The 14,526-nt window shown below is 44.4% G+C and overlaps 1 protein-coding gene and 1 long non-coding RNA gene across 2 annotated transcripts in view; both read right to left on the reverse strand.

Moving 5' to 3' along the window:
* Window positions 1–6,849: 6,849 nt before the first annotated feature.
* LOC119159843 (uncharacterized) lies at window positions 6,850–9,452 on the reverse strand. The gene is made up of 3 exons (XM_037412672.2): window positions 9,403–9,452; window positions 8,362–8,688; window positions 6,850–6,973 (listed from the first exon to the last, which is right to left on the reverse strand). The coding sequence occupies exons 1-2, from the start codon at window positions 9,412–9,414 to the stop codon at window positions 8,395–8,397; spliced, it is 306 nt and encodes a 101-aa protein (XP_037268569.2). The 5' UTR covers window positions 9,415–9,452; the 3' UTR covers window positions 6,850–6,973; window positions 8,362–8,394.
* Window positions 9,453–14,369: 4,917 nt separating this feature from the next.
* LOC142804206 (uncharacterized) overlaps window positions 14,370–14,526 on the reverse strand; it is a 52,314-nt gene continuing 52,157 nt past the window's right edge. Inside the window, exon 4 of the long non-coding RNA XR_012894510.1 lies at window positions 14,370–14,483. This is a non-coding gene — a long non-coding RNA (uncharacterized LOC142804206). The remainder of the gene's footprint in view (window positions 14,484–14,526) is intronic.

The following is a 14,526-nucleotide window of genomic DNA, read 5'->3' on the forward strand; positions in this document are numbered from 1 at the left end:
GTCGTCGAAGTGCATCTGGCAAGAAGGCGAGTGCCAGAGAACCACCTTCGAGGACGTTTGTTGCGTTCTTACACTCTAAGGCAAAATTGTCCGAAAAAGGAATAACGGAAACCCAATAGGCGCGCGCGATGAACGGATAGACCATTGAGGAGCAACCACAGAGGGTAGCGTGCCGCGCGCAAACCACTTAGTCTCCAAACACGCTCAAAAGGGATGAAGCGCCAGGGGATTGCAGGCAGTGCGAAAAGCGTTGCCAAGGTTACTACCCGTGCTTCTCCTCCTCTGCTGGGTCACCCTTTCCCCATATTTTGCTGGCGATGATTCGCGTTGCGTCGCGCTTGGAAAGCCCGACCACGGCTGCCTGGATTCGACGATCTAGGAATTACGACGAGGTGCTTTTGTGTACGCTTGGATGAGTGTGGGCTGCTGCTTTTACGTTTCGCTAGACCCACGAAGTCCGGAGCAAGTCTCGACACGTCACCACGCTGCGCTGTATATTTCTGGCTTCGAGATAGTCATGACCGAAGCACGACAGCTTCAGTTGGGAAGGTCAATATGGCGGACGAGAAGACAACAGGCCTATCGGATATATACTTCAGTCGGAATCAGGGAAGAAATCAGCGCTGGAAGATTAAGCAAGTAGGTTATCATTCTTTATTCTACTCTACTTGCCGTATGTGTGATACGGATCACGCTTGCCGGCAACGGGCTCAGTCGTGTTGTATATCTCACGCACGAAATACACCGCGAAGGTCAGCTTGGGCGTCTGCAGTTCGCCTGTGCTTTGCGAGCGCCTGGAAATTGGCCGCCATTGCCGTCGGCCTCCCGTACGCTCACTCATTGTGTGCTCACCTGTCTGTTTCGCCGCCGCGATGAGCTCCGGGCTGACAATATTTGGCTGAGACCTCGTCGCTGTGTTCGGAGTGGTCCAAAACACGTTGCGGGTTCTCGTAAAGAGCTTGGTTGTAGTATGTTGCGCGCTGTTAGTGCACCAGCACAGCCTGGCGGGGCTTTCGCTAGGGTCGGAACTCACTGAAAATTGGTCGCCATTACAGTTGGCTTACAGTCGGTCGCAAGCAGCTCGGCGCCAATCGTTGGCCGCGACCGCGGACTCGCGTTGCAGCGCTGCACTCGCTCGAGTTTGTGAAAATGGGCCGCATTACCGTAGATTTCTTCAGCGCTAGCTCCAAACCAGCTCGGCGCTGTTCGTGGATGCGGCCAAGCGTACGCTCACTCTCCTGTTCGAAGTTCGCTGGCGGCAGACACTCCACATGCAGCGCCGTGTTTTGTCTCGCGTTCGCTTGCTTGAGTTGAACGACGTTGCCCGCTTAGGACTCGCCCACTTGTTAGTGGCACGGTGGTTCGCGGAGTGGTGGCTGTGGCCTCCGCTTCTAAGCTGTTGCGCAACGGGGATCGAAATGAGTCTTTGACAATGTGTGACATCACGGTGAAATGCTCAGCATGTCATATCTCACGTATGTTTTCATTTCACCCTGCACGCATTTCTCATATCCATTTGTATTCATCCTCTGTCACATGTGACTCACTATTTCACGTACTTATTGTGCAGCCGTGGGCACATACCGTGCTGAAGACTGTGTGCGCTGGCGTCTGCGATGCCTGTGATCCATCTCATTTGTCAGAGCAGCTTCAGAAGGACTGTGCGAGATCTGAAGGTATACTCTTTTTTGTGTCATATTTTACACGCATGTTTTTATATTAACGTGCACGTACTTGTCATATGCGTGCATCTTTATTTTCTGTCACGCGTGTCCAAACATTTTTACTATAATATTGTACGTGCAGTCGTGAGAACGCAACAGGCTGCGTGCGCTGGCGTCTGCAATGCCTGTCATCTATCACTTCCGTCGAAGGAGCTCCACAGGGAGTGAACAAGATGTGACAACAAGACTGGACTAGCACACTTCACCATGTATTTCCCTAAAATAATGAAGAAACTTCATGTGTATGTAGAAAAATAAAAGATTTCCATGTCTCACTTTTGTCTTTCATTGTTGCCATGACTGCGAAAGCAGTTATACATAGGTGGCTAACTACTTTTTCGCGTGTTCTTTTTTGCGCAATTTGTTGCTCACTGCGCAGGAAAACAGGCGAAAAAAGTATTAGGCCTGGAAAAAAATAAACAAAAATACAATGTTTGAACTGGGGATAAACAAGTTTATCCGATTAGAGTATTTGAGTGGATCAACCGTTCGTCTGGCGAGGTGCAACTCTGAGGACTAATGGTTGCCCGGTAAGGTGTAAATGTGGGGATTAACAGTTGGCCTATAAGGTCCACATTCGAGGAATAAATGTTAATCCTTTGAGGTGAACAATGGAACTAACGGTTACTCACTAAGGTGTGAATGTGAGGACTAAATGTTAGTTCTTTGAGCTCGTCTGTGGGGAATAACTGTTAGACCCGGTGTGTTAGTCCTTAAGGGGAATAATGATTGTGGGAGCCCCATTAGTTCCCAAAAAGACGAACCCCACACCCTGTTAACAACCTTTTGCCTTGGAGTGTAGGTGCCTTTTCAGCCATCATTTCCCGCGTACTATGGCCTGCCCGCAGCGATGCCTCCTCGAAGGGTCATCTCTGCGTGGAAGACTCCCCGTCATTACCCTGTGTTGGTTGTGTAGTGTATTGTGTGTGTTTCTCCCTCGCGGTGCGACAAAATGGGCCTCGAAATGTTGTAGGTCCATGTGCTCAGATTTGGGTGCACGTTAAAGAACCCCAGGTGGTCAAAATTTCCGGAGCCCTCCACTACGGCGTCTCTCATATTCATATGGTGGTTTTGGGACGTTAAACCTCACATATCAATCAATCAACAAAATGCGCCTCTTTGTCTCTTTCCTGGGTTCGGAAGAAGGCGGTGTTTGTTTTTTCCTCTTCAAGGGCGGAAATCAGGCTGACTATTTCATTGGACTCATCTGGCCTCAATCGTTTAGAAGACCAGGAGATGAAAACACGACCACAAGACGCCCCAGAACGCTTTCCTTTTTTCCATGTATAATGCTGCCTAAATAATGCAAATAATTGTAAGTAAACGCTACAGCTTTTGTCTCCGGCTCTTTGGTTTGTTTTCGCCCCGACCCTTAAATAGCTCCGGGTCCCGACTAAATCTTCCAATCTCAACAAGTTCTTGCTAACGCAAAATTATCATTTTTTTCTCCGTGATTTAAGCATTATGAAGACAGAGCACATTTTCAGAATCACGTAATTTTTAGTAAAAATACCGGTTCGATTGGCAAACACGTTGGGTCTTAGCACGCTGACATTTGGGGTCAAAGCGAAATTTGCAGGCAAGAAAAATCGAATCACCACAGTAGACATGAACGATGAAGAATCAGTTTCTATTTTCTTTCTTCTCGCACCCCGTCGTTCTTTTCGCATCCCATTGAGACTCCCACAAAACAAGCGTGTTGCGCCACCTTTTTGTTCGTAATCGTGCCGCATCACGTGTGCTCATCCAGGCGAGCACACACATTGAACCACTCGTGTCGATAAGGCGAGGCTGCGACGTCGACCGGGCAATGTCGTTACCACCCGGTGGGTTTGCAAGGCCAATCAGCTGAGTGGTGGGAAACTCTCACGGCGCTTGGCACTCATAGAACTGATAAATGGCGCGTGCCGATCGCGTGTACACAATTCGTGTTGTCCTTGGTTTTGAGATGTGCGCAGCCAGTGGAAAAAAACATTTTTGGTGATAAAGCTTCAGTGATTAATACGACGCAAGAACAATGGAGCTGTCCAAGTAGGCCTTGTGCTCTGCAGCACCCTGTTTCGCACTGTCAATTGTAAAGTTCTACAAAAGACGAATGTTTACCTAAGTAGAGGAGAACATTTCGCAATCATATTGCTGCCGTCGTGGCTGTAACACGTAAACACCGTGTTTTGCTAAGGCAGACTACCTTTTGCATAAAAATACCAATGGGAAAAGATAGGAGTTGCGCTCTTCTTTATAGAGTGTTGAAACATTAAGCAGTTTCAGGGGCTTTAGTCCTGCACCCACTACGGTGTTATGCTCGTGTGGCAAAGCACAGAGCATGTTTGACTTGTTCGCGTCGTGAGACCTCACTGCAGGCATAGCTTAGCGATGACTGCGATATGCTTGCGTTCTGAAATGTCAGTGCATGGATGTTTTGGTTACCCGGTCAGCTGACTGAACTTTTCTTCTTAAATTATCGCAGTTAAACGGTACCACTTTACGAACATCAATTTTGTGTCGGAAATTAGGAGTGTCGATCTTTCGTAAAACTTCATATAAAAGACTTTTGTCGTAATATCTTGAAAGAATAATGACATGGGCACCCGAAATTTGTGTTTTCTTTCTAAATTGAGAAGCTGTGTGTCTATCACGTCGAAACATACAATAAAAGCTGGTCGTAATTGCGGAATACTTTAGTACAAAAGAATCCCAAGAGCCACCAAACTAAACGTCACCCAATACCGATGACCACCACTTCGTCATGGCACATGTCACGTCATGTCCAGATTTGATAGATTTGTGGGGCTTAACGTCCCAAAACCACCATATGATTATGAGAGACGCCATAGTGGAGGGCTCCGGAAATTTTGACCACCTGGGGTTCTTTATCGTGCGCCCAAATCTGAGTACACGGGCCTACAACATTTCCGCCTCCATCGGAAATGCAGCCGCCGCAGCCGACGTCATGTCCATCAAGCAGTAGAGCCGCTGTCTTCTATCAATACTACAGCAGCTGCAAATCGGTCAGTTGCAGTGACGAACTCAAGAAACCTACTACATTTTGATTTGACATGCGACAATCATTATTTATTTATCTGTTTGATTTGTATACATAGATACGCAATGACACATAAAAAAGAGAGCAAGCTTGCAACTACCTATTCTTTCAGTAGGAGGGAACAGAGAGGGGAAAGGAAAATAGGAATATTGTTCACCGCAATGCAGACGCTCACGCAGCTAGCTGCTGGTTACTCAATACTCACAAGTGTTAGAGCGATGAAGTACTCTCAGGGTGGTTGCGTGTTTACAAAAAAAAAAAAACTTTGCCGGAAAGGTGAAGCGATGAACGCGATAGCAACAAACTGCAAGGTCACGCACAGAATAAAAAGCAGATCGTAACGTGTCTCGCGTTTCTTACGCACAAATGATGCATGAAACGTACTCCAAGGAGCAGATGCACGCAAATAAGTGTCTCAGTTGTTACTTCGCTGTGTCCGAAAAGCGCGCATTTTTTTTTTTTTTGCAAATGGAGTCTACGAAAACTGCAGTGAACCTTGTGGGCCCGGTAACTATAAACATTGCTCCTTTATTTTCTGCGTGGAGATATTCCAGACAGGACGCAGCTCTCACCATTAAAATTTATGTAATTATTTCGATTCATTCATTGTGGCTTTGTGTTTTTGAACGTGTAAGAAAGTCCAGCCTTTTTACGTGCAGCTCAAACGCTAAGCGGCGTCTGCGTCTACATGGAACGCTGATTGGGGCCCCGTAAATTTTTCTTAACGTTACGAGAGTGCTCCGAAATGAACTACTTCACTTAGTGCTACAAGTGCAGAAGCTCCGTCTCCGTAGCTTTCCCTTTAGTGCCATGAAAAGTTGTCGACGAGTGCAGAACAGAATTGTTTCAGGTAAAGTTGAGGCCAGCCAAGACGTACGATCTTCCCCTCCTTTCCATTGCGAGATAGGGGTGCGCCAGAGAGCGTCGCTTCCCTCCTCTATGCGGCGCAATATACGCATGGAAGATTAGAGCACGTGTCGCCACGTGATGTGGCGACGCACGCTCATTGCGCCACCTTGCTCCTAATCCTAAAAAAACTATAATTTCTCCCAAGATGCCCGTTATTAACGGCAAAGGGTAGATAAAAATAGCCTGCCGTTGGATTGGTGAAGGACGTGCTCTTCAGTGGTTCGGTGGTTACAACCTCGCACACACAATTGGGAGAGCCCAAGTTCAATTCCAGGCGCTGGAGTCTTTTTCTGTTTTTTTTTTCTTCCTTGCTGTTTCATATCTATTGATAGGTATACATATACGGCGAGTGACGGTGACGTCGGCGGCACACAGCAGAGTGTGTCCATATATATGCTATCGCAATAATATATTCAGTTATATATTAGGCGCTCGGGCAATGTGCTAAAACAGAAGGGTTAACCCACATAATGAAGATTGCGATAGAAAATTTTGGGTCATGGGCCCTTTATTAACACAAATTTCTTGGCGGCAATGACGACACAATGGGCGCGCAGGTTTTAATAAAGAACGCTGTTTAATGTTTGATGAGCTTGCCATTAGAGAATAATTGATTGTTATGTGGGGTCTAACGTCCCTAAACCACCATGTGATAATGAGAGACGCTCATTAGATATTATCAGCTAAGCGGATCAGCTCGCCAACGGGCCCAGCAGAAAAGCGGAGGGGCCAGCGGAGCGCAAGTCTGAGAGAGGAATAATGCCGAGCGAATTCTTTGCTTGTTTCATCGAAGAGAGTGTAGCGCATGGCTGCCGCGCCTGTTGAACACAGTTCAAGCTACTGTCAACCGAGCAGAGGTTTTGGCTGGAGAACGCTCACACGCTGGAACATTGCGGACATTCTGCGGAGGCGACGAATTGAGCAGTTGAGCGGCTCGCTCCGTAAAATCGTGGGCTCACCAAGCGGGTCACTCATACGCAGTTTGCGTCTCCGCTCTTTCGTTGTGCCCACTGAGCCGCTTAGCTATTGCTCTCCATTCAATTTCACTGTCGTTGATATCCGGCCTCCGAGGATGCAGGTAATTATGCACGCGCCTTCGTGCTCCCTACATCGTAGTCCAATGTCGGATTCGCAACAGGGTGGGTGAATGTGCACAATTTAAAACCACTGAAGCACATCGAAACACTTTATTTACATCACTCAGTAAAGCTTGGTAATATGGTTTATTGCAAGGTCAGGTCATGATGTTTGCGTCGAGCGCAACCAATTAAGCCTTTAACTTCTGAGCAGTAATTCACTGAAAAAAAGAACACACTGGGCATTAGTAATGTACAATCAAACAAAGCAAGATAGAAAACTATCCATACCATGGTTAAATGCTGAATTATGCCTGCCTGTTGTTATATATTAGGACACTCTCGCGAAGGGAAGGTCTCAATACTTCCAGCTATTTGTGGCCGCTTCCAAAATATTTGTGACAATGTTTCACAGATTGCATCCGTTCTTGTACCGACATAAAATATCAAGAAAATAAAATGTCATTGTCAAGTTAGTACCTTCCGGTGTAACGTTGTTTCTTAGAACATATAACCACTGCTGATGAACTATCAACTGATCTTCTGATGAGCTAGATCAACTGCTGATGAAATATATTACTGATCTTTGTTCTGATCCATTTTTGAGAATGACCGGCAAACATAATTCACCCAGCACATTTGTATTATTGAGCCGACCTAAAAAGCTGCCTTGCTATTCCTCCATATATTGTTTATATGTTGTGTCGCAATTAAAGCATTGCACCCTCACACAGTTTTAGAAACATTCAGCTGCATGTTTAGCGTATACCGCAGCGCTATCAAGTCCAATCGTTCATTTGCTTAACACACATTTGGACGCTTCTTTCTTATCAGGTTCTGTGCAAAGTGAATTTCTCAACACATGCGGTTGTGAGCGTTCCTCTATAGCGGAACTTCTGCGCAATTTTTGCATACGCGGGAGCACCGCTGTTAGGTTGGTGCGCTATAATTATAGCAGCTTCAAGGTCGACGCCAGTCCACGTTCACCGGCATAACATTGCTTTCAAGTTAATCTATTAGTATAAATTTAAAGCAAGAATAGCTGAGCCAGAAAAATAGTTGGCGGCACTGTAGTGCACTAGCTATATCACGGCTTCCAGGTGCATCATTATTTGCCATTTTTTATGGTTGACTTCATCTTTAGGGCAACTACGAAAGCATGTCATTATGCACTTGATCAAATCCTAAATGAAGCGATCGTTTAACGTCAGAGAACGTTTAACGTCAGAGAAGAGTTTCACACTTAACTGCTTCTGTGGAGATAACTTGCACCGTAATTTTGTGCCATCATGCATATGGAACGAAATTTCCCGCATATAGAACTAGAAATACGTGATTTTAGAATGCGCTTCCTCACTAAAAAATTCCTGAATAAAAGGTTTTCCAGCACTCCTTCTTAACATAGTTACACAATTTGCTAATGGTACGGCATTGTGGTCGCAAAAAAAAGCACTTCACTGACAAACCCAGAATTAGGATGCTCAAACTTTGTTGCAAAACAGAAGTTTATTGGGGTAATTTCATGGCAGCTCCTTCAGTTTTATGTTAATATCGCCGCGATCAGTCTCCTTCTGCTCACTGGCAGAGCTGTGAGGTTGTTAAAACTTACGTGATTTCCCTGTTTATGTGAGCAGGCTGTCCACTACCATTTGATACCGTGGCCAAGGCCGTATCCTCCTCCATAACCACCAAGTCCACTATGTGCGACGATTGCTCCGCCACCGTGCACCTTGCTGACGTGGTGCACCGTGCTAACGAGGAAGGTCGGCCCGGCGACAGCTTTGGCGAATCCAGGACCACCTCTGAGCAACACCACGCTGCTGCCGACGCCAAGGCCCCCACCGCCGTAGCCGAGGCCCCCACCGCCGTAGCCGAGACCAACACCACCGGCTGACACGCACGCCAATAGCGCCAAGCAGACGATCGCGAGGCTCACCTGCATGTACAAGTGAATGCTTGTGCATGTTCACCTTGCAGAATGTAACTGCGGCAAAAATAATGAAATAAGAAACAAACAGTTCATAACGCCCAAACCCACAGACCCATTATTCAACGCCCGAGATAACGTGTTCGCGAGAATCGTCGCTTATTTTTTTTTTACATTAAATAGCATTAACCTCGCATCCTTGGCCCTCGCATGCTTGGCCCTCGCACCCTTGCTTCACATCATAGCTTTGTTTTAAAATTACACCATTGCGAACTTTCTGCACATTACGTGCCTTCAAGATCGGCCTACCTATGACAGAACGACGATGCCATGCTATGTCTTATCTTAACGCTCTCATCAAACGACAAGAATATGGTTACGTCACTAATTCCCGATGGCTTTTAGCCTCACTGGCATTGGAGCTTATGCTCATTTTTCGTGTTTAGTGAGGTACTTCAAACTGCTGCTCTCATAGATTAAACCGAAGACGACGTATAGTCATTCCACAGCGCCTACCAAAACGAAGTCGTCGCTCATGCTCCAACGCACTATTAAGAATAATTGACCTTGAAGACAGAGAAAGAGGTGTCACGTCGTGTGCCAAGGTAGAGGAACAGGCCCGCCGCTCTACTATATGGTACATCACTTGCTGCTAAGAATCATGTTTTTTTCTGAACATAGAGAGAACGTTCAGCTCAAGCTGAACATGAAGGGTTGACTCACCAGAGAGTTCATGACTTGGGCAGGTAACGCAAGAGTCGGGAACTCTTCTGATGGTGCTCACGCCTCTTTGGCCTTTTATACCCGCTTTCTCCGCTTCCAATATCAGACCAAGTGATCGCAAAGATGCCGCTCAACCGGGCCAGCTTAGTGGGTGGGCACCGACGCAACTTCTGTTTTACAGGATTACGGCCACGTACTTCCGTACTCGTGCCAATGCGTGTCTAATCCACGGAAGTCTACAGCCTACAAGTGAACCACTGAAGCGCAACCGATAACTGTGTCAACAGTTACTCGCTACAGATTCCTGTCCACCGCGGTATGTGAGCTTGTGGTGAGTTCTTCGTCTGCCTGAGTACTTTCTAGTAATCGAACAATACAATAATTTCAGACTGTACAAAACATCCATGGCATTTTTTTCACTGCTCTTCGCATCCCTTTGGACTGCTAGCTCCCCGTAGAGCTCCGTTCGCGTAATAGCGTGCCAATTACCGGATAATATAAAATTAGGCAGAGGGGGTATGTAGTCTTTCCACATATTCAAAGAACTGAGAGCTGCGGAGCAAGGGCTATGAGCGATGCACAGCACGCGACACGAGCGCTGGCTTTGTCACACCAGGTCGCCATTCTCAATGTCTGTGTTTGTGGAAAAATATGAGCTGTCTACCATTCACGTAAGATAGTTTCGACGGTTTCTTACAACATCCTGTAATGTATATATTTATTAGGACGTTACGAAACAATGACTGGCTTACGTAGACCTCGTAACAGCATGCATGATTTCAGCTTCCTGACGAGCTTCACCTCCTTAAGAAGCCGCCAAAGTCCACACATTTTAGCGAGTGTTTTTCATGCTTTTGTAGCCTCAGGTTCAACCCTTATGCTAGACGCGGATTTTCGTTTCAGCCCGAAAGTATTTCTGGACCAAGTTAATTGTCTTTTTTGTGCCCATTAACAAATATTACCCAATGCTGCGCTTGAAACATCTCGACCTTCATTCACGCAAAGTTTTATTTATATTATATCTTCACAATACAGACGTAATGTACATTGAAGGCAGTGTGCCGTGGTTTTGTGGCGATTGTGATGTTTGAGTGCTGACCCAAATGTCATAGGTTCAATCCCGGTCGCAGCAGTCTCATTTCGATGGAGATGGAATGCTAGAGGTCTGTGTACTGTGTGCTGCCTGTGCACGTTATTGAAGACGTTACTGAATACAATAAATACATAAGTTTATTCAACTGATAAAAAATTTATTAACAACGCTGAGTTGAACAGTATTGAGTTAGTGCTGACATAAAATTCTTGCACCACATTTGTTTCTTTTTCACACTAAACAAGCGCAAAAACCTGACAAAATATAAAAATATACATGCATTTCTAAGCAGCATATAGTACAAAAAAGCTAAAAATCTTCGCTCGAACGCAGTTGTAATACAAGCATGTATTACACGCACCTATGTAAATATTCTCCACCTAAAAAATTCTGAACATTGATTTTAAAATTATTCTCAGCTATGCTTGCAACGGATGCGGCATGGTTAATTAAGTCATTGCTTCATTCGGGGGGAATTATTGTGAAAAGTGAACTGTTTCAAACTTTTGGAGATGGTTAATTCGGGTCCTAATGCAAAAAACTGCTTATAAATTGTTATCACACACACAGAGAGAAAAGCTCAGGAAAGGCAGGCACGTAAATCAGGTTGAAACCAGTTTGCTTGCGTACATGGACAAACCAGGAAATCGAGACGTGTCCTCATAGAACTAGTCGGTTGTTTATAGTGAATTTTGAAGGTAGTGAAATGTAAAATGCCCATTGGTGTTTGGCAGATGTAGTACCGCTTGATGTGGACCCACTAATCGTGACGCATGAAAAGGCATCTCCATCCGCATGAGTGATGCCCATGAGCATATATTATTCATTGAGGTAACCAAAGTTGTTAACATAATGAACATCACATATGGTGAAATCCGCGCAATTATTGCAGCAGCAAGCACATAATAAAAAATGGGCAGATCCCCCGTAGAGTGGGAATCGATGATATGCAAGGCAGAAATGAGGAAAGTTGATATGTTCCAATAAAATCAGCACAACGTTACCAGGTGGACGAAAATATGCAGTAAATCATTTTCATGTCATGATTATCATCTTTTCGGCTGGAATTTTTGTTCGTTGTGTTTAGTACTCGCGTCATGTAATACCAAATTTGGTATATGTGAAGCTAGTGACGACCATGGGCGCATCATGAGTGTTGTTTCTAGTATTGTTCTTACATGACACGCATTTAATTATTATTACATTTGCACCAGTCACATACCTTCGTCATAGAGTCACGCCACGTAACACCAAATTTGGTATATATGAAGCTAGTGAAATGACCGTGAGCAAACTATGAGAGTGCCATGTAGCCAAGTTCTTATACATGACAGGCATGCCATGATTCACATAATTCCTCCATTCACAAACCTTCGTTAGCCATTCACGTCACGTAATACCTAATTTGTAATATGTGAAGCTAGCGAAACGACCACAAGCGCATCATGAGCGTGACATGTAGACATGATCATAGATGACATGCATGTTAAAATTGTCATTTTCGCACCACTGATATTACTCGCGATCCATTCACGTCACAAAATACCGAGTTTCTTAAATGTGAAGCAATCGAAATGGCCGCAAGTGCGTCGTGAGTGTTGGACGTAGTCAAGTTCTCATATGACACGCCTATCATGATTACCATGCTTGCACCAGTCATATATCTTCGCCATCCATTCAAGTCACGTAATACCAAATTTGGTGTTTGTGAAGCTAGCGAAACGGCCTCGAGCACATCCTTAGCGTGATATGTCGTTATGACTTACATGACACGCATGTCATAATTTCCACGTAAGGGCCTGTTATGTTCACTATGCATTCATGTAATACCATTCCAATTTTGCAATATGTCACGTGAAGAAAACAACCGCAGGAGCAGGAAGAACATAACATGTGTATGATCACATTTATGACATATATGGTTTGATTTTTATGTTACCACAAGTCGCTTATGCTTGTCACACAGTAATGTTATGCTATACTAATTTAGGTATAAATCTCATTCAAACAGCCAGGAGAGCTAGAAGTCGTTGACGGCTAGATAGATAGATAGATAGATAGATAGATAGATAGATAGATAGATAGATAGATAGATAGATAGATAGATAGATAGATAGATAGATAGATAGATAGAATACGGTAAAAGTCAACGAAGTTCGCTCGCCGAGGCGGGACTCGAACCCACGTCCCAACGACCGAAACGCAAGCTACCGTAGCAGTGCAGGACCACCTATGAAAGCCGACAAGCTGTTCTGTGACCCAGATTAGCCTCACGTAAAGTAATCTGCATTATATTTTTCTTTACTTCCTCAAGCGTGCTTGTCGACGAGAAAACTTCCTTTGATTTCGCTGCGGCAAGTTTAACAAACCGGAGTGGCCAATTCCGTGAAGCGAACGAAAGTGTAATCGTCTCCAGCTTAGTAGTCTCGGATAACCCGGTAAAGCGCCACAGAAATGCCAATGAGGGGGTTCCGCATGTCATGATTAGTAAAAGCGACTGCATTTACGAGTCTCAAGTTTTCGTGTACGAACTCGCAGATTAAGTATCACTCGCCCCGTAGGAGGTATTTTTAGGACAGCACAATACTTGTCCTTGTATGGAGCGCACATCAAGTTTTAAGATCAACTTCAGTAAGTGGAAATATTGTGCTAGTTATAGTTATGTGTGGAGTGCTTCGATTACAGTAAAGTGCACGCAGGGAAGAGCTCTTTATAAAGTCTGCCAGTTCATTGGTTAAACTTCAGCGAAACCTTCGTACGATTTCTTCTTTGCAGTATGAAAAATTTTGTTGCTGACTTCTGGACGAAATGTCGTTCCAATAGGTTGATTTCGCGAGAGAAAAAAAACGTTATATATTTCGTGTATCTAATTTGCTTGAAAATTTTGTATAGCACGACCCAATGACCGTACAGTACGAAATTGTGACTTCATTTTGAATGAAACCTTTTTTGAGGTAAAAAAATATGCACAAGCGTCGCCGTTTGACTACACCCATTTTCGTGGCAGAACCCTTGCCATTCACCGAAAGCGCTCATTATTGTTGTCTCGTTAAAAATAAAGGTGTGCTATTTATGAACCAGAAATGCCGGAAATATTGAAATGCTGCGTCAGTCGGTGCAACACGATTTGGCTGTATATGCGAGCACAAGGTCAAGTGCTTCCTTCCCTTGTGCGCTCATTTACTTCCACATTAGGAAATGTCCCTTACGCCGTACGAGAAATTCTCTGAAAACACACTGTTCAAAGATGTGTAATTTTTTCGTAAATAAAATTCCAAATGGCTTCGCCAAAATATTCTTCTGCAGTCATCCGAGAGCAACACAAATATATGTGACTGAGCTTTACACGTTTATTTATTATCTATTTTGTTATTGATCAGGAGTCTTGTTTTTTCATGGTTTGAGCAAAGATATGCAATACATAACACATTAATGAACAGATACTAATACAGGTGATTTTTGCTGCCACAAAAGGTGTATCCGTGCTGTAAGTATGAACAAGTTTACATGTTCACAGACGCAGCTAGTGCGTTCCAAAAGGAACCAAGTTTCGAAAATGCAGCATGCTTAGAACAATTGTTAAAATAAAAAAAAATGCTCACGATTTTAGGACGTTTTGTGAGCTATGTCTCATTCACTTATATTTGTGTTACAAAGTTCAATATTTGTGATGTTTAGCTTGCGTTTCTCTTAGCATGGTCGAGATTATACAAAAACGCGCTCTTCGTAAAATGGCAGTCAACACCCGGAGATGACTGCCAATTTTTTTTTGCTTGAACAATATTTCACTTCAAAAGAAATATGGCGAACGTGTGCTATTCAATCATTTGTTTATGATGCACAGCACCATCAGGAAATAAGAGACACCTAATATGCCACGTTTTATTATCTTTCCTGGAATATACAAGTCACTTGTGCTGGCTGCCGAAGCAATAAAGGGATCTGGCATGGCTTCTGTGCAGTCCACAATTAGCATCGTGAGGTCGACCTATCGAAAAACAGTGTATGTTCAGATGTGATATAAAAAATAC

This window comes from Rhipicephalus microplus, chromosome 3, assembly GCF_043290135.1.
Source record: "Rhipicephalus microplus isolate Deutch F79 chromosome 3, USDA_Rmic, whole genome shotgun sequence".
NCBI lineage: Eukaryota > Metazoa > Arthropoda > Arachnida > Ixodida > Ixodidae > Rhipicephalus > Rhipicephalus microplus.